Source organism: Onychomys torridus, chromosome 12 (assembly GCF_903995425.1).
Source record: "Onychomys torridus chromosome 12, mOncTor1.1, whole genome shotgun sequence".
NCBI classification, from domain to species: domain Eukaryota; kingdom Metazoa; phylum Chordata; class Mammalia; order Rodentia; family Cricetidae; genus Onychomys; species Onychomys torridus.
In genome coordinates this window covers 1,557,192-1,576,443 of record NC_050454.1, presented here as the reverse complement: position 1 = coordinate 1,576,443, position 19,252 = coordinate 1,557,192, and the positions used below count along the sequence as shown (strand labels likewise).

The window sequence follows — 19,252 nt, the reverse complement described above, 5'->3', positions numbered from 1 at the left end:
GTATAAATATAGAGGGCGGGATTGAGGATTTAGCTCACTGGTAGAGCACTTGCTTAGCAAGTGCAAGGCCCTGGGTTCGATCCTCAGCTCAAAAAAAAAAAAAAAAAATAGAGGGCTTGTGGAATAACCCAAACATCCATACACTGGAACATTATGCAACACGTGCAAATAATAGAAGAGGCATAGCCAGGCGGTGATGGCACACGCCTTTAATTCCAGCACTCAGGAGGCAGAGGCAGGAGGACATCTGTGAGTTCAAGGCCAGCCTGGTATCCAAGGCGAGTTCCAGGAAAGGCACAAACTACACAGAGAAACCCTGTCTCAAAAAAAAAACAAACAAACAAACAAACAAACAAAAACAAAAGAAGAAGAAGGAGGAGGAGGAGAGGAACAATAAATAGGAGAAATTGCCATATAAAATTAAGAGAGGAAGGGTTTTTTATTTCATTTTTATAAAGCAAAATAAACAAATACATACATGCAAGCACAGGTTAAAAAACATCAAAAGGGGAGCTGGAGAGATGGCTCAGAGGTTAAGAGTACTGGCTGCTCTTCCAAAGGTCCTGAGTTCAATTCCCAGCAACCACATGGTGGCTCACAACCATCTGTAATGAGATATGGTGCTCTCTTCTGGCCTGCAGACATACACGCACATAGAATATTATATAAACACAATAGATAAAACTTTTTAAAAAACATTGAAAGGATGTAAACAAAATGTTTAGATGAATGTGCCCAATGATGATGTTACTTCCTTTTTTTTACACTTATTTATTCATTATATGTATGTTTGCACATGCCATAGCATACATGTAGGGGTCAGAAGGACAACCTGTGGGCGTCTCTCCTTCCATCATGGGGACTGAAATCAGGTCGTCAGTCTTGACAGCACGGATCTTTACTTACTGAGCCATTGAACAAGCCTGATGTCACTTTCAAGCTTTGTGTTTGTATAACAACAGCTACAATTTCTATGCACTTTACTTGTTAATTTAATCTTTATAGTCTAATAAAATATATCCCACTAATATAATTTCCCTGTCTTATAGATGAGAAACCCAAGATACTGGGAAACTTAACAACTTGCCTCAAATCAAATAGTAAATATAAGGCAGGATTCTGATCTAAACTTCATACTCATTAATCGCTACACTAGTCTATCGGAGTCAACTGATGTGTCTGGGGCTCCAGTGTGGTCTTTGGTAAATGGATTCTATCATCAGCGGGGATTCGTTGTTGCTGACTTTCCATGCTGGGGAACCAACCCACAGTCTTATGCATACTGTGCAAGCTGGTCGATCACTGAGCTTCATCCCCAGCCCTTGCTTTTTCTGAGACAAGTTCTCAATGTAGTCCAGGCTGGCCTTGAACTCATTCTGTATCCCAGGCTGCTTGAGATCTTCCTTCTTTAGCCTTCTGAGTGCTGGGTACAAGAGTGTGCTACTATGCCCCAGGGTTTTCAACTTAAAAAAAAAAAAAATTCAAAGTGCTATTACAATATCCCAAATTTTTTCTCAGCAGGGATGAAGAACATCAGACTTTTGAGTAGGGGATCAGAATACAAGGACTTTCCCTCACACTTCGATAACTTAAGTAGAACTTATGTATGTTCACTATTTCACAGTCTTTATAGTTCTGCACTTGGATCTTTTGCTTAGCTATGACCTAGCATGCTCAGGGAGACAAGAATAGATGATTTAAGATTATTATTTAAGGTTTGGGAGGTTCAAGGCTAGCCTGGTCTCTACAACAAGTTCCAGGCCAGTCAAGGCTACATAGTGAGACCTTGTCTCAAACAAAACAAAACAGAAGAATCTAACCAGCTGAGTGTGGATGCACACCCATGTACTCCTAGAAACATTGGAGGCTGAGGCTAGGGGGCTTACCTGAGCTAGAGAACAAGTTTTTCAGGCTAGCTTGGGCTACACAGCAAGATCTCCTCTAAAAAAAATGAGTGAACGAATTCCAGGTTAAATTTTTATCCTTAGCTCTCTCATTCTAGAGAAAAGAGATTTGCTTCTGTTCCCATACAGTATCACCCTTGGCAAGAACCCCAGAGCTCCTCCAGCAATTTGGGTGAGGGGCTTCTTAGATCCTGAAACAAAGGAGTTTAGCTCAGGACCATTTCATCCACAAAACTGGCCTTACTGGGTAAGCTGTTTTCTCTGTATAAACTAGTGCACCAGCATGGGAGAGGTGCCCACGACACATGCTCATTGGGGAAGACAAAGGATACAGCCAAGGTCTTGTGTGGTTTTCTTTATTTTTCTAAAGCTATGCAAATAGAAATGATTTTTTTCTTTCCTTCCCCCTTCCTTCCTCCCTTCTTTCTTTCTTCCTTCCTTTCTTTTTTTTTTTTTTTTTTTTTTTTTTACTGGAGCTGAGGACCGAACTCAGGGCCTTGTGCTTGCTAGGCAAGCGCTCTATCACTGAGCTAAATCCCCAACCCTCTTCCTCCTCCTCCTCCTCCTCCTCCTCCTCCTCCTCCTCCTCCTCCTCCTCTCTTCTTCTTCTTCTTCTTCTTCTTTGTAAGGACAGGGTCTCACTGTGTAGCCCTGGCTAGCCCAGAACTCACGATGTAGACTCAGCTAGCCTCAGACTCATAGGAATCAGCCCGGGTGAGTTCTGGATGAAAGGCCAGCGCCACCAGGACCAGCCTAAATGGTTTTAAAAAATAACATGATTATTGGGCCTTCAATTCAAGGTCATTCAGAAAATGGCAGATTATGGATTGAGAATCATTGTTGTGCAACTTCCAAGGGAGGGAGATATTCTGGGTTCTCTAGTCACCCAGAGTTAGATGTCAGGGACCTTCTCGCCACAGGGCCCAGCTGGTGGCCCCCCTCCCAGCCACGAGGACAGAGTACAGGATTGTTAGAAGGAACTTCTGGTCAGGCTGAGACCCAAAGGTAACACCGACGCAGGCTTGCACATCTCCTCCCTACCTCACAGGCCCCATTCTGACAGCAGCTATCTTTGCAATTAACACCTGACTAAGTGGTGTTGAAGAAAAGAAAACCAGCAATCTCACTAGCTGTATGATTTGGCGGGACTAAAGGGAAGACGTCTCGCTTGGGGCATGGACAGAACTAACAGCGTCATTATTATTTTTACCAGCCCTTCACTGTGCGTGAATGAGACACACCCTCCCTCCCAAGGCCAGTGATTGCGACAGAGCCCTCTCGCGCCAGAGAGCTGGTGACGCGGCCACTGACTGCTAGCAGGGCAGAGGCGGGGTTTGGGGGGCGGTAAGAGGTACAGGCAAGTGTGCGTGTTCTGATCTGTGGTGGTGGGAGGTGGGGGAACTCTACCCCGGGCCCCAGCAACAAGGGCGGGGGACACCCTGTCCCTCCCGACGCTTACTAGCGCGCGCCTTGTGCTCAGGCACTCCGGGCTTCCCTGCGTCATCCGCATCCAGGGCGCCCGCCGCGATGCTGCCATTCATTTCTCCCACACTGCCAGCTAGAGCGAGCCTCCAGGGCTGAGGGAACCGCGTGCAGCGACTGGCACTTTGAGTCTGGATTTTGGCGCCAACAGCGGGGCTAGGGTTTGTGGGGAGTCTACTCTGCTGCGCGCTACGGTTGCGGTGTTAAGATCCTTCTGAAAGGCCGCATCGTAGTGTCTGGGGGGGAGACCCAACGGGACTCATACACGGGCCAGGTATGGGGGCAGATACGGACAGTCCAAACCCGACACACAGAGGCCAGATCAGACGCACAGTCGTAGACTGACAGACGCAGAGACAGTCGGACACACACTGACCAACTGCAGGAGACCCGCGAGCATCTAGGATACAGGGACGCGCTAACCACGGTGGCACCACCCCCAGGCCCGAGCTCTTCCCGCGCTCCGGTCGGCTGGCCCCTTGCCCTCTCTTCACGCGCATTCCACCCTGTCGAGGCACCTTTCAGAGTCCGGGCCGTGCCCACTGCCAGCCTGCCCGCCGCCTGCCGAGGCCCCGCCGCGCCCCCCAGCTTTTGGCGCCGGGTTCCCAGGCGCTCTCCCCTAGCCGCGGCGTCCGACCCTCCCCTCTCTCCCCTAAGCACTAGGCTACCCGCTCTCGGCTAGCCCTCCTCTGCACCGGCCGCTGCGGTTCCCCCGGGCCCACGTGGCGGCCATTCCGGGCCACATCGCGGGAACCTCCCACGGCGGCTCGCTCCACTCCAGGGATCACCGGGCTCGCTCGGACCGCCGGGCCCCGCCTCTTTCCGCTGGCCGGTGCCCGCCCCGCCTCCACCGCGCCCCGCCTGCCGTGCTCTGCCGCAGTCGGGCGCTCATCGTCATTCCGTTCTCGCCGCCGCCGCCGCCCCCGCCCCGCCCCCGCCCGGTCCCCGCCGCTGCCGCCGCCGCCTGCCCAGCGGCCCGGGAGGCGGAGGCGCGGGGGAGGAGGCCCCGCTCGGCTCCGCAGTCCCGGATGCTGTATGACTTCATCCTTCCGCCGGCTCCCCTGCTGAGCTAGGGCCGGTCCGGCAGCTAGCCTCTGCCCGTGCCCCGCCGCAGTCCCTCGCCCGCCCGGTGCCCGCCATGTCCGAGATCCTACCCTACGGCGAGGACAAGATGGGCCGCTTCGGCGCAGACCCCGAGGGCTCCGACCTCTCTTTCAGCTGCCGCCTGCAGGACACCAACTCCTTCTTCGCCGGCAACCAGGCCAAGCGGCCCCCCAAGCTGGGCCAGATCGGCCGAGCCAAGAGAGGTACGCGGCCCGGGCCCGGAGTCGCCGCCTGACCCAGAAACCCTTCGCTCGGCGTCCTCAGGCTGCCGTTCCCCGTCAAGTGGCAGCTGCTCTTGCCGCAGACCAGCGCAGCCAGCTGCGCACCCGCCCGGGGTGGGGAGGGTCCCTGCTGTGGAGTTGTCCCATTCTTTCCCTCTCCCGGGAATACAGTGTCCCGGATTCGAAGCTCGCCACTTCTGGAAAAAAGAGCCCCGGCTCCTGGTCGAGGGGGAGGGGCCGCCTAGGGTATTGGGGGCCGCTTGGCACTGGGAACGCAGGATGGTGGGCCGATTCCTTGGGCTGAGATGAGTAGGTGGATGTTACTGGAGGGCAGGGAGGCCGAGGGTTCGGTTGTCTTGATCGTTTGCCCGGGGAGGGGACTCCGGGTGCCAGTCTCAGAACGGGGATTCAGGTGGAGGAGAGGGTTACACCAGGCGGCGGTTTCATCCGAGCCCAGTTTGAGGAGGGGTCTCTGTCGAAGGGAGAGGTTTCCGATCAGTGCAGCTGGAGGACGGCTCAGGTGACGGGAGGGCTCGCACTGGGAGTCTTTGGAAGAGGGGTGTTCCCACACAGGGAGGAGGAGGAGGAGGTTTGGTAGCGGGTAGCAGGGTCCGCAGGAGAGTTCGGGTGGGGAGGGCATGGGTTTTCGAGTGGTGTCGCGGGAACATAGGCGGTAGAGTAGATCTGCGCGGGGCGTGAGGACACGGGCCCCGCTCTCGCCGCCGCCCCCCGAGACCACGCGGCTGATGCGCTTTCTCCCTGCGCAGTGGTGATCGAGGATGACCGGATAGACGACGTGCTGAAGGGGATGGGGGAGAAGCCTCCGTCCGGAGTGTAGACGCGCCGGCTCTGGCGGCGGGCTCCGGGCCCAGCCCCGCAGCGGCCAGGAGCACGGGCCGGCGATGCGGCTGCCGGCGCACCCCCGCCCGGGCCGAGGTGCCTGCGGGCGGGGGCTGCAGGGCCACGCCGCCGCGGGGTCGGTGTTGCTACCGCCGCTGCCAGGCGCTCCGGAGCTGTCCGCTTCAGCACCACGGCGGCGGCGGTAGTGGTGGTGCGGACCAGCCCGGAGCCCGCCGACGCACTCATGCACTTTAGAACCTCGGGCCGCAGCTCCACCCCGCACACCGGAACCGACACAGAGACCCACGGCCCCCAGCCCGCCCCCTCCCGCACGGCTCCCCTGCCCCGCCCCTCCTCCGATCAATCTGGTCTGCAGCCCGGGCAGCTGCGGCGTCAGGACTGCGCGGCCAGGGCGGTTTGCTGCATATTTGCATGAGCTTCCTACCCACCACAGCCTGGCCCTCCGGGCCTTTCCTCAACTGTACCCCTGTCTGGCGTGACCCCAGCCTCTTTCTAAGGGACTTCCTCAGCACATTTGTATTTTTATATCCGATTCTTTGTTTACTGGCTCCTCTCATGGTTTGTGCCCTTCCCCCACAGCCTCCGCCATGCTCTTCTGCGCCTGGCAGATGGGACGGGTGTTGAGACTGGGATGGGACAAGCCCCCAACATGGTAACTAACCACATGGCCAGTCCGCCCAAACCTGACCCCAGGAGGCTCAATGGGAGACTCCTTCCTCCCAAGGTATCACCTTTTAAGGGCCCAGATCTGATTTTACCTTGGACCCCTTCATGCTATCCCTGGGAACCCAAATGGGGACTGCTCAGTACCTTTGGATGACACCTGTGGACCTGAAGACGTTCTCAACCCAGGGTTGTCCTTTGTAAAAATGTTTCTCCATCCTCAATGTAACAGGAGTGTGTGAATAAACACAGACCTCCGTGTGTGTGAGTGTGTGTGCGTGTGTGTCTGCTACTTCAGTCTGCTGGGAGACAGGTGTGGACAATCCTGGGTGCAAGTTCCTGGTGGGGAAGGGTCACCGAGTGAGCACTAGCTGGGCACCCTTGTGTGGGAACATCTTAACTATATGGCCTCCTTAAATACACGTATAGCCTAAGCAGGGCAGGTCGCCAGTGTTGGGGCTGGACTGGGATCAGAAGCATAAGCAATCTAAATTCAAGATCCTTAGCCTCTTAAGGATAAATCCAAGTTGGATGGGAACACCCAAGGCCTGCTGGTTTGCAGAGGAGCCGTGTTGAATTTTACCCCAAAGATAAATCATAGGTCACTCAGTATGTTGGAGGTGGGAGAAGCCTGTAGAAATAAGAAACCTGGAAGCCAGAACCCTGGGATCTGGGGCTTAGTTGGACTCATACTGTATTGGTTGACATGGGCTTGATCCTACCAACACTGTTTTACACATGAGATCTCTGAAAATTGAGAACCCGGTAACCAATTCCTCGGCCCTAATTTGGGAATTCCAACTCCCTAGGAGCCTAATGCACAAAGCCAGAGAGGCTCGGAGACCGTGCTTCCAATCTCACAGATGAATGGCATTGAGGAAGTCCTCATTATCTGAGTCTTGGAGGAAGCAGGGTGAGGCAGGAGGACTCGGGGGTGACAAGATCTGGGCCCCCAGGCCCAGCTGGGTCACACTGAGCTCTCTGCCCTTATGCATGACGTAAAAGTGGAAATGAAAACCACTGCCATAGGTTGTATGCCTCAGTGACCAGCCATAACGGGATTGAGCGTAGTGTCTGGTCCTGAAGTGGGGACCCGCAGAAGTCATGGAGATGAACCGGCCTCCAGGAACCAGCACCCGGCTCACCTGCAAGGCAGACAGAGAAGCCATCAGTGTGGAATTATCTCCAGGTTCTCAAAGGTCAGTACTACCCACAATGACCTCCTAATCAAACCTTAGATACCACTCTCTATCCAGTAGCTCAGGCTTTCTGTGGCAGAGTAAGCCACTCTCAGCCTTTGGTTGTTCTATATGGGGCTCAGTTCTGGACAGGGAGGAGCATGGTCATGCAGGAGGTATTGCTTTCCTGTCAGCCACTCACTTTCCCATCTGTGACACCTGCCTAGAACCTGGCTACTTGCTACCTCTTCCCTGTGTCAAACCAGTACCCATCCTTTGTGAGTCTGGTCATGCCAGTCCCATCTGTTCTTCAGAAAACCATACTTCTGAAGTTTCTGATATTTGAGTTCTTCCGATCTAAGGTTCCATCCCCGTCCCCAGCATCTTGATCTGCTGTCTTGCTTCCTCACCTCACTCAGCACCTGGTCCACAGTGTGGATCCCTTCAGAAGATACGTTCCAGGGATCCCGCTCCCCAGCCAGCAGGGCATCCAGGGTGCCCTTCTCAAGTACAACATCAAAGGAATCACTAGGGAAGCCCAGTGCTCGAACATCCATGGTCTCCCAGCGCAGACTGGGCACGTGGGCATAGCGAGCTTGCATGGCTGCTACCACTACTGGAGAGTAATCCACACTGGTCACGCGAGGGAAACCTCCGAGGAATAACTCGTAGCTCAGGGCACTGTTCCCGCAACCTGCCATGGGGTGGGGTGGGTAGCAAAAGGGCTACGTTAGCTTTGGTTCTCATGTTCCACGGTTATTTAATCACTATTGGCCCCATTTTCTCTCCATTCACCCCCTGACCCCACACCAAGTCTTTAAAGCGACAGGGTATAGAAGACTGTTGAGCTTTGGAATCCCAGAGACTTGGGCACAAACTGTCTCTCCTTCTCACCTATGTGGACTAGGGTAAGTTGCTTCAGTACCAAGAACTTGGAATTTCCATTTAAGAGAATGACAAGAACAGTCAGTAGCTAGCCTACCCACAGATGCAATGCACTAAACTTAAGAGCTGAAATCATCTGTGGAGTTGCTGAAGGAGCTTGGAACTCAAGAGTTCAAAGATTTGGATACTAAGAATTCAAAGATGTCTCAGTTACAAAGTCACAGAAAAGCATTTGATTCTGGGGCTCCAGTTCCCTCAAATTCAGAATGTGTACAATATTGGCATCATTAGGACCATAATACTACTATCCTAATGATATCTCTAACCTCTTAGAGGCTCTTGGAAGATAACAACCCCTGGAAGATGTCACGTTAGGGATTATAATCTTACAGTGATGTTCAAGGCAGAATTAATAAACTCAGGGAAAACAAGGTGGAGAGAAGTATGCTGCCAAGAACTTCAGATACTGACTACAGCCTCTCCTCAGAAGAGCTGAAAAGCAAGCAGTGTCTTGGGGGATGGGGTGGGGAGCAGGGGGGTCTGGGGTAAAGTGTCTATAATGCAGTCTCTAAGCTAAGCATGGTGGCACACACCTTTAATCTCAGCACTTGGGAGGCAGAGACAGGTGGACTCTGAATTGGAGGTCAGCTTGGGCTAAAGTGAGACCCTGTCTCAAAAAAACAAAACCACTGCTGGGTGGTGGCAGCACACACTTTTAATCCTAGCACTTGGGAGGCAGATCTCTGTGAGTTCAAAGCCAGCCTGGGCTACAGAGTCAGTTCCAAGACAGGCTCCAAAATACCCTGTCTTTGAAAAACCAACCAACCAAACAAACAAAAAACCCACCACCACCAATAACAAAAGAACGCAGTCTCTAAGAAGGCAGGGATAAGGAGGGGGGTGGATATTATGAAAATAGATGCACAGCCCAGTCGGCACACCTGCTTGAAAGATGCAGTGGTCTCCTCGGCCAGTCTTAGGCTAAGAATGGGGTTAGACAGCAGGTCTTGGCAGGTCCCATACACAATCTCTCCTTCTTGGGACCCAGACTGCTTTGAATCCTTTTGTATCTGTGCCATAGAATCCTGAGATTAGGAATTCAAGGCCAGCTTCATCTACATAATAAGTTCCAGGCCAGCCTATGTTATATAACACCATGCCTCAAAAATCAAAAACAAGCTGGGCTTTGTGGCACACACCTTCAATCCCAGCACTGGGGGGACAGAGGCAGGTGGATCTCTGAGTTCCAGGCCAACCTGGGCTACAGAGTGAGATTTGCTTTAAAAAAAAAAAAAAAAAAAAGACTACATTTTTAAAAGTACTTTCTTTTTAGATAGGGTGGCTATATAGTTGAGAATGATCTTGAATTTCTGATCTTACATCTATCTCTGGAACCCTGGGATTTCCGATGTGTCCTGCCATTCCCAATTTATGTGACTCTAGGGAACTGAACCCAGAGCTTCCTGAATGCTAGGCGAGCACTGGACCAACCAGCCCTCCCCACCAAATAATTACAGTTAATAGTCACTGAACACTCAGTATGATGCTTATTTGTAAGAATTATCTGTTTATTTTCAATACAGATTCATGCAGAACTAGTATTTTATCATTTCCAGTTTTTACATACAGAAATTGAGGAAAATAGATAAGGAACTTTCCAAGGCTGCAGAGTCAGAGATGGAGCTAGAATTTAGGGCTACACCTGTTTCACTCCAAGCCAGAGCTTTTAAACACCATACTCAACTGCCTTTTAGTTTTCCAGAGGCCCACTCCAGTCCAGTGGTGACCCTCCCAGCTTGTGTTACGTTATATGACCAGTAGGCTGTAATTCACCATGAAGTCATTTGGAAGTTCTCATTGCCTCTCCCTGTCTGCTGTATGGCAAGACAGCAGAACGAGAAACTCTGAAGTCAGAGAGCATCCTGTTTCCTCACATGTCACATGACAGCAGCAGATACTGTCTGTGTTCCCCCCAGACCCCAGTGGCCTTTTGTAAGTTTTGGTATGTCCCCAGGTTTTGGTATGTATTTACTTCTAATGGTTTTCATCTGTGATGCTTCAGGCTGAAATTATTCTTGGGGAAATTCTACCTGAGATCACAATTTTGTTTATCTTCTTGCCTTTCCCCGTCCTTACCAGTTCCTCCTGGAAGCTACTACTGGAAGAATGATATGAATATGAATATGATATGAATCTCCTTCTCGGGATTCTTTCTGGGGAACTCAACCTAAAACAATGACTCACAGTAGAATCACTATCTCTTTTTATAAATAAGGTTTGGGGCAGTTACAGTGACTCATACCTGTCATCTCAGTACCTAGGAGGTAAAGGCAGACAGATCTCTGTGAGTTTGAAGCCAGACTCGTCTACTAGTGAGTTTCAGGCCAGCTAGGACTACATGAGACTGTTGCAAACAGAAGTTTTATTAGAGAGCATCAATTCTTTTTTTTTTATGTACTGTTTATAGTTGTGTGTCTAATTGGCATAGCAGAACTGAGTATCTGTGACAGAGATTGTGTAACCTAAAACATTTATTATCTGGTCATGTTTAGAAAGGTTTATAGACCCCCTAATGTTCAGTAACTCTCAATACTTGTTACTCAGCTTTAGAAATTGATTAAAATAAGTTAGAAGGGCCCAGCATTGCCATGTGCTCTACTCATATTTACGATGAATGTAATAGAGGTGACTCCCCAAATTCCGAGTCCTGTTTTTAGATATTGAAGATCTAAACTTTCTGAGAACCTTAACTTTTACATTTGGACTTTTCATTCCCTCCTATCCAGAAAAGGGACACCTCCCAGTCAAGAAGATTTTAATTCAGTGTCCTGCCCACCAGCAGCAAGACAATCAGCTGTGGAGACTGCTGGAAGCAGAGTCCTGAAGCCGGCTGGCTGGTGCCCATCAACAATCCCGACACTTGGGAGGTAGAGGTGGAAAATGGTCGCAAGTTCAGGGTTAGTCTGTCCTAATTAGTAAACCTTAGGCCTGTCAGTCTCCATAACAAGGCCCCATTTCAACAAAAGGAAAAAAAAACCCTACAATCCATCTTAGACTTCCCTGGAGTTGGAGTCTTGGTATGGTACCTAGCTTGCCAGTTAACTTTGAAAGGCACTAAAGTTTGATAAACAGAGCTCTATGGCAAATCTACAAATAAACACAATACTATGTAACTACAAATTCAAGAAACTGTTTACTTCTAGTGTGGAGAAGTTATGGGAAAAGTACAAGGAAACTCTGAAAACACATGAAGCTTTTTGCCAGGTATTGGTCTAGATAGTCACTAAAAGAATCTTATATGAAAGTCGGGCAGTGGTGGTGCACACCTTTAATCCCAGCATTCAGAGACAGGTGGTTCAATGTCCAGAACAGCCAGAGCAGTTACACAGAGAAACCCTGTCATGAAAAACACCCCCCTCCCCGCCAATAAAACCTGATATGTAAGTTTTCATTTCCTTATTTATGTTATGTTTTGTTTTGTTGAAACAAGGTTTCTCTATGTGGCTGTAGCTGTACTGGAACTTGCTGGATAGACCAGACTGGCCTCGAATTCACAGAGGTTTGCCTGCCTCCCACCTCCCAGTGCTTGAGATTAAAGGTGTGAGCCACCACACCCAGCTAAGTTTTCATTTTCTTTCTTTCTTTTTTTTTTTAAGCTGAGGATCGAACCCAGGATCTTGCTAGGCAAGCGCTCTACCACTGAGCTAAATCCCCAACCCCTAAGTTTTCAGTTTCTTAAAGCATGGAAATAGAGGCACAGAAATTTAAAGATTTTGTGCAAGATTCCAATACCAGCTAAGCCAAGTTTCTTACATTACCTGATCCCAGAGTCCAAATTCTTAGCCACTAGGTTATACTTTCTGGTCCTGGTCATGTTCTACTCCCAAACTGAGTAGGGCAGACACACACATTATATTATTTGTACTTTACATATATGCTGTATGTATAAGAGATATCTTTTTATCTTTATCAAGCATTTCACTTAAATGTATACAGGCTTTAGAGTTTCCAGCAGCAGACAGTGGGAGACACACCGAACGGTACAGCTGCACCTCGCAGAGATCTGCTTTGCTTTGTAGCATCTCTTTTTTTGAGAAACGACACCTACCCTCAGCAGCAATTCCCCATCACACTCAGAGGGTGTTATTCTACCCTATCAGTGTTTAGAACCAAGTTTCAGCGAGGGCTCAGAGAAGTGGTAACTCCTTTTACCTGACAATAGCTCCAGGTACCCACTGGTGAGAAAAGAAAACTAGATGTGATGCTCAAGATGCCTGCACACGCCTTACTCCAGAAAAATTCGCAATCCCATTTCTAGACAAGGAAACGGAAGCATGGATTCATGACTTGTCCTAGGTTACACAGCCAGTTATGTTGGGACTTGAAGTAGGTCCACAGAGAGATGAGCTCTCCGGTGTGCTAGGCTGCCTCCAGTGTCTGGGACAGGGTAATGCCCCTCTCTGGGACACTGAAGGGCTGTCTTTTTCCAGAGTACTGACGATCTCTTATTTCTGTTTGCCCTGATGGATTCTGAAGGTACTGAGTCTTGACTCCGAAACGGAGTGTCCTCGTACAGGAGAAAGCAGAAGGGAAGAAAGCGGTTGAGGTCTGGCCAGTGATCCCTGGCTGGGACAGCACCCGGACTACCCACCTAGCACGAGGATACGGTCCTCAGGACACAGCTCCGGCTCTAAGAGGGCACGGAAGGAAGCGAAGTCCCCGAACCACTCGTAGGGTCCAGAGTCGGCCGCATCTTTGTAGCGCTGGTCCCAGTATTGGACTTGGCAGTACTGGAAGTTCCTCTCGGGTAACTCCGGAGGGGACACTGGAGTCCGCCGAGAGGCCATGCTCCGGGCTGCGCCGCAGCCAGGGCGGGGCTTAGGAGCCCAATCGCGGAGGGAAGAGGTGGGAGGAGGGGCCTGTGGCTCCGCCCTCCCCTGCAGTTGCTCTCCGCGAACACGTGGAACTTCCGGCGTCTGCTAAGCTGTTTTGAAAATCTTCCGGCTGGGAAGCCGAATTGTCTGGCGTCTTAACGTACTGCCACTCTCAACTCGACACCACTTTCTCGTGTCAGGCTCACCCAGGCTCGTCACTGCGTCCTCTCGTGGTAGGTTTCAACAACTCTTTCCATTGAGAAGCCTGATTAATGAGAGATTCCTTTCCGAAGACGTTTGGATCGCCCGAAGGAAGGCGAGAGGAACGCCGAAAGCAGCTTTGCCGGCTACCGTAAACACAATGACTCGACATAGGCCAAGTGGAAAATTGGGCTTGGAGAACAGAGGCCTGAACTGCTATTTTCTAGGCAAAGGTTCTGATATATTAGCGTTTATGTGCTGTGTACGGTACATACACGGAGAAGTGTGTGGATACTCTTATTACGACAGCGTGTAGTCCTTCAAAGGAGATGCCTTCTAACCACATATCTAGATTAGAAATATTTCTCACCACTACATGTTATAAGCACCAAATGTGTATGCAGTGAATCATTTTTAGCTGGAAACCCTGGCGCCCTAAGCCAGATTAGAAGAAATAAACTGCAGTGGAATAAAAAAAAAAAAAAAAAGAATCTTGTTAACTCGGATCAGCGTTTAGTTCCAGAGGACGCGCGGGGCGGGGAGCGGAACCTAGTGTCTTAGGGTTGCTTTTTCCTGGTGGTGGGACCGCAAGAGCGGCGCACCGTCAAGATGGCTGCTGGACTGCGGAAACGCGGCCCGCCGGGTCCTGTAGCCCAGCCGGCGGGACTCTGGAAACAATGGCTACAGCGGGCCTGGCAAGAATGCTGCCTTCTGTTGCGAGAGCCGCGCTACACACTGCTGGTGGCCTCCTGCCTTTGCCTAGCAGAGGTGGGCATCACCTTCTGGGTCATTCACAGGGTGGCATGTGAGTTCACTAAAGGGGAGAGAACTGGAGGGAGGGAGGGAGACCCGGAGCTTCGACACAAACAAGATTACAGAGCACTCACTCATCGTTCAAACCCTACCCTTAACCCAAGCCCGCTTTCCAGAAAAGTGATCATAATCTCTCTCCCAGAAGGAAGGGAGGTGATCCTAGAGATCGCCCTCCGCGTTCAAAATCCAACCTGCCAAGCCTGCTAAGAAAGCATAAGCTGCCTGGGAGTCAGTTCTGGCCAGAATTAAAGTGCTGTTGCTGCTACTTGTCTGTACCCTTAGACAGTCACTTCCCTCCCAGATGTGTCTTTTCATGCATTTCATTCTTGTGTCTTGAAAGTCCCTTTGAAGAATGAAGAATTTTGTGACCACTTGAGTTCAATAGGTACTACTGGTGTCCGAGATCAGTCTACTTTTTTTTTTTTTTTTTTGTAAGGGTCTCATTGTGTAGTCCTAACTGGCCTGGGACTTGCTGTGTAGACTAGGGTGGCCTTAAACTCACAGAGATCTGTCTGCTTCAGGCTCCCAAGTGTTGAGATTAAAGGTGGGCACCATAACTGGCTTCATAAAGACCCTGTTTTTTGTTTGTTTGTTTGTTTGTTTGTTTTCTTAATGAGTAAGGAGCATTCAAGAAAGTTACCATTAACTTCTAGCCTCATGTTCACATATATGCATACATACCCACCCTCATGTGCACCCACACATGTGCCCATGCACACACAAAAGACAGAAAGAGAGCAAGCATTTTTCTGAGTTCTGAATTCTGTTTAGGAACTGAAAAGGAGGGCCGGAGAGCACTGACTGCTGTTCCAGAGGAACCGGGTTCAATTCCCAACACCAATCTTCCTAGCTCACAACTGAAACTCCAGCTCCAGAGAATCTGATACCCTTGCACAGAAATACAGCAGGCAAAACACCAATGCATATAACATAACATAAAATAAAATAAAATAAAACAAAACAATTGGAAAGGAAGCTAGGCAATGGTATCGCACGCCTAATCCTAGCTCCTGGGAGACAGATCTCTAAGTTCGAGGCCAGCCTGGTCTATAGAGTGAGTTCCAGGACAGCCAGCCAGGGAAAACAACCCCCCCCCCCCCCCCAAAAAAAAAAAAACCTGAAAAGGAGAGAAGTGTATGACAATATGGTACCCGGCTTGTGGTACTATTTAAGGAACCCAGGAAGGAGAGTAAATTTGGAGTAGGAAGAAAGATCATAAATTCATTTCTAGATGCTGAGTCTAAGATACCTGGATTCATGGGACTAAGGGGATGGCTTAGCAGGTAGTGTTTGCCATGCAAGTGTGAAAAACAGTTCAGATCCCCAGTGCCCTACATCAGTGCCAGGCAGGCATAGTGGCCCACCTGTGATCCCAGCACTGGAGAGGCAGGACAAGGGCATCCTTGGAGCAGATTGACTAGCTAGTCTCTGATGTACCGTGTATCAGTGCTTGTGTACACATACACACATGGTAGAAAGTGATGGAGGAAGACACCAAACGTCAACCCTTGGCCTTCAGACAGACAGACACACACACACAAACACACACACACACACACACACACACACACACACACACACACAGTACCTGGGATCACCCACAGAATGTACTCTGTGCAGTTAGATAAGGGGTGATGATGGAAGAAACCCTGGGAATAAGAACCCTGTTCTAGGGTTGGGGATTTAGCTCAGTGGTAGAGCGCACTTGCCTAGCAAGCACAGGCTGTGGGTTCGATCCTCAGCTCCAAAAAAAAAAAAGAACCCTGTGTTTTTGTGGTCTGAAGACATGGGGGTTAGAGGCAGGCAAGTCCTGGACTCAGAAGTAACTGGACCATGTCATCTTCCAGACACAGAGATCGACTGGAAAGCCTACATGGCCCAAGTGGAGGGTGTCATCAATGGCACATACGACTACACACAGCTGCAGGGTGACACTGGCCCCCTTGTGTGAGTGCGGATAGGGATTTGAGGAGACTGTGATGGGCTGGGAGGGCACCAGGTTGATTGCCCTGGCCAAGGCTCACGCTCCCTTTCATCTCCCAGCTACCCAGCTGGTTTTGTGTACATCTTTATGGTGCTGTACTATGCGACTGGCCGGGGCACGGACATCTCCATGGCCCAGAACATCTTTGCTCTGCTCTACCTGGTCACCTTGCTACTTGTTTTCTTGATATACCACCAGACCTCCAAGGTGAGTCTATGCCACGGGACCAGCTGGCCCTGGCTGAAGTGGGGACGGGATGACTCAGGTTTGGGGAGCTGACCTTGGTGCCCCCTCTAGGTGCCCCCCTTCGTCTTTTTCTTCATGTGTTGCGCCTCTTACCGCGTCCACTCCATCTTTGTGCTGCGGCTCTTCAATGACCCAGTGGCTATGGCATTGCTCTTCCTAAGCATCAACCTCTTCCTGGCAAACTCCTGGGGCTGGGGCTGCTGCTGTTTCAGGTCAGTGCCTCGCCCTTCTGGCCCCCTCTGTCACCATGGGCATTTCCATTTCTCCCCAGTGTTCTGCAGCAGAGGCCATAAAGAGTCATTAGATAGTGTTCATCACTCGGAGCCTCCCGGAACAAGCACCTTTGTAGAAAGTCCCTCTCCTACCCCCCCCCCCCCCCGTTTTCTTCCCATGGCATCCATTGTTGGAGTTGGCCCTTGAACACGGTAAATGTGTTACTCAGTTTGGGTTAGTTAGTCTGGACACAGGGACGAGGCGTTACTCCCTTCCTCTCAGCCTCCTCTCTGGCCATCTTATGCCCTATAGCAGTTCTGGATGGGAACCACATCCTGGTGCTAGCTGGCCTAGGGAGGGACATCTATGGGGAGGTGGGTATGTCTTTGCATGGGGCACATAGTCCTGGAGCTGATCCTCCACCATCCCTTCCATTATCCTTTCAGCCTGGCCGTCTCTGTGAAGATGAATGTGCTGCTCTTCGCCCCTGGGTTGCTGTTCCTTCTCCTGACTCAGTTTGGCTTCCGTGGTGCCCTGCCCAAGCTGGCCATCTGTGCTGCTGTTCAGGTGCCTCTCCATCCTCCCCTTAGTGATGAGAAAGAGCCACTTTAAGGTCCTCCTCAAAAGCCAGCAGACAGTTTGGAGTTGCTTCTGAGCTGGGCAGCCACTGGCTCCGGGCTTTAGTTTCCATGGCTACTGAATTTGGCAGGCATCTGAGAGGCTTCCTAGAGCTGCTGCTTAAGACCTGGCGAATCAGCTGGGCATGGTGGAATGCATCCTTAACTCTAGCACTTGGGAGACAGAGGCAGGTGGATCTGAGTTCAAGGCCAGTCTGGTCTACATAGCAAATGCCAGGCCAGGCAGAACATTCAGGGAGACTCTTGAGGAAGGTAGTGTGATCACTTCCTTCCAGTGCTGCCGCCATGGTGTCTGGCTCTGGCAGGGGGCGGAGGGAGGGGGCGCTTCCTGCTACTCCTGGTGGGATACGGCGTTTCTGGGGCTTCCATCCCACTGGGTGCTCCTAATGATTACCCTGAAGGCTGGATGAGCCTTAGCAGCTCTGCTGCCACACACCCGTCCTCAGGTGGTACTAGGACTGCCCTTCCTGCTGGAGAACCCCATTGGCTACCTATCCCGCTCCTTTGACCTTGGCCGTCAGTTTCTCTTCCAATGGACAGTGAACTGGCGCTTCCTTCCTGAGGCCGTCTTCCTGCACCGTGCTTTCCATCTGGCCCTGTTGGCTGCCCATCTTACCCTCCTCCTGCTGTTCGCCCTCTGTAGGTGGCACAGGTAAGGAATCAGGGCGACTCTTGATTCAGGGAAGGGAGTGAAGAGCTTAGGCCTTGGGAGCTACTTGGGGGAGATATAAGTTCATGGTGAATTTGGCACACACTTGGGGCTTGCTAAATCTCTCACTAACTTCTTTTCAGAACAGGGGAAAGTATTCTTTTGTTGCTGAAGGTTCCTTCCAAGAGGAAAGTTCCACCCCAACCCCTCACACCTAACCATATCCTTTAAATCATGGAAAAGTAAGTTTTGATCTGTCCAAATGCAGATAGAGGCTTAGTCTGTTGGCCTCAGGTTCCAGAGCTGGCTGTCTTGAGAAGAGGCAGGAGCCCATTCATAGAGCCTGTCCTCTGCAGCAAACACTGCCCTGAGCACCTTACCCATCCCAGCACAGTTTATTCTGAATTATACTTATGGGGCCAGCACTGGGGGCGTGTCCTCTTTGTATTGACCTAAGATTCCACACGTCCTGACGTGTAAAATCCACCTGAGTTGGGGAGGTACTTGCATTAATTTTACAGAGGAAGAGTCAAACTTTAGGCTTTACAGTCCCAAACATTCCTGTCACCCTACTAAACTGAGGAACAGATCCAGAGAGGCTTGTCCGGGGCATGCATGTGGGAGTGGCCGAGCCAGGGCAGGGTGCATTTTTGACCCCAGAACTTTGCCCCTCTTTTTGAATCCTTATCCTCCCCCCGCATCCCTGCCCAGAGCCTTAACTATCATATTACAGATTGTCTCTACCCTCTTCACCTCCAACTTCATCGGCATCTGCTTCAGTCGCTCCCTCCACTACCAGTTCTATGTCTGGTATTTCCACACACTGCCCTACCTCCTGTGGGCCATGCCTGCACGCTGGCTCACACACCTGCTCAGGTACTGGCTGGGACAACCTGGGAGAGGGGGCGAAGGCCCCTAGAAGGGGGTGGTGGGCGGGTCTAGGGCATGAGAAGGCCAAGAGCTGCAGACCTGGAGATGGCTAAAATCCACTTCTCACTTCCAGGCTGCTGGTGCTGGGGTTCATAGAGCTTTCATGGAACACATACCCATCCACATCCTTCAGCTCTGCCTCCCTGCACATCTGCCATGCTGTCATCCTGCTGCAGCTCTGGACGTCCCCTCGGTCTTTCCCCAAGAGCATCCAGCCTAGCAAGAAAACTCACTGAAATCCACTTCATCCTTCTAGGACCCGCCCAGGATCATGGGTGGAATGGACTCTGTGTTTAGAATAAACCTTGCCAAGTCCACCTTTGTGCAGCCTACATAAAGGTGGTTCATGCCTCGGCCATCTTGTGCCTAGATGCCACAAGGGGCATCTTCCCAACAGAGAGAAACT

General features: G+C 50.9%; 3 protein-coding genes across 5 annotated transcripts in view; 2 read left to right on the top strand and 1 right to left on the bottom strand.

Annotated features, from left to right (window-relative positions):
- Positions 1 to 13,233, bottom strand: part of LOC118593700 (endothelin-converting enzyme 2) — a 34,373-nt gene extending 21,140 nt beyond the window's left edge. Inside the window, exons 1-3 of one of the 2 annotated variants that reach the window (XM_036203157.1) lie at positions 12,950 to 13,233; positions 7,824 to 8,107; positions 6,900 to 7,380 (exon numbers count right to left, since the gene is read on the bottom strand). In XM_036203157.1, the coding sequence (XP_036059050.1) occupies positions 7,093 to 7,380; positions 7,824 to 8,107; positions 12,950 to 13,145 (768 nt within the window). In that variant the 5' untranslated portion in view covers positions 13,146 to 13,233 and the 3' untranslated portion in view covers positions 6,900 to 7,092. Of the gene's footprint in view, positions 1 to 6,899; positions 7,381 to 7,823; positions 8,108 to 12,949 lie in introns of those variants that run through there. The other variant, XM_036203158.1, reaches the window with a different exon arrangement.
- On the top strand, positions 4,248 to 6,503 carry Camk2n2 (calcium/calmodulin dependent protein kinase II inhibitor 2). Its single transcript, XM_036203161.1, has 2 exons — positions 4,248 to 4,693; positions 5,479 to 6,503. The coding sequence occupies exons 1-2, from the start codon at positions 4,525 to 4,527 to the stop codon at positions 5,547 to 5,549; spliced, it is 240 nt and encodes a 79-aa protein (XP_036059054.1). The 5' UTR covers positions 4,248 to 4,524; the 3' UTR covers positions 5,550 to 6,503.
- Positions 13,234 to 13,948: 715 nt separating the features above from the next.
- Positions 13,949 to 19,163, top strand: Alg3 (ALG3 alpha-1,3- mannosyltransferase). 2 transcript variants are annotated; one of them, XM_036203159.1, is made up of 9 exons: positions 13,949 to 14,178; positions 16,034 to 16,133; positions 16,230 to 16,377; positions 16,468 to 16,628; positions 17,076 to 17,196; positions 17,714 to 17,919; positions 18,060 to 18,136; positions 18,648 to 18,792; positions 18,920 to 19,163. In XM_036203159.1, the coding sequence occupies exons 1-9, from the start codon at positions 13,983 to 13,985 to the stop codon at positions 19,080 to 19,082; spliced, it is 1,317 nt and encodes a 438-aa protein (XP_036059052.1). In that variant the 5' UTR covers positions 13,949 to 13,982; the 3' UTR covers positions 19,083 to 19,163. The 2 variants fall into 2 exon arrangements, with proteins under 2 accessions (XP_036059052.1, XP_036059053.1); XM_036203160.1 differs by having other exon boundaries at positions 13,958 to 14,141.
- Positions 19,164 to 19,252: the final 89 nt, after the last annotated feature.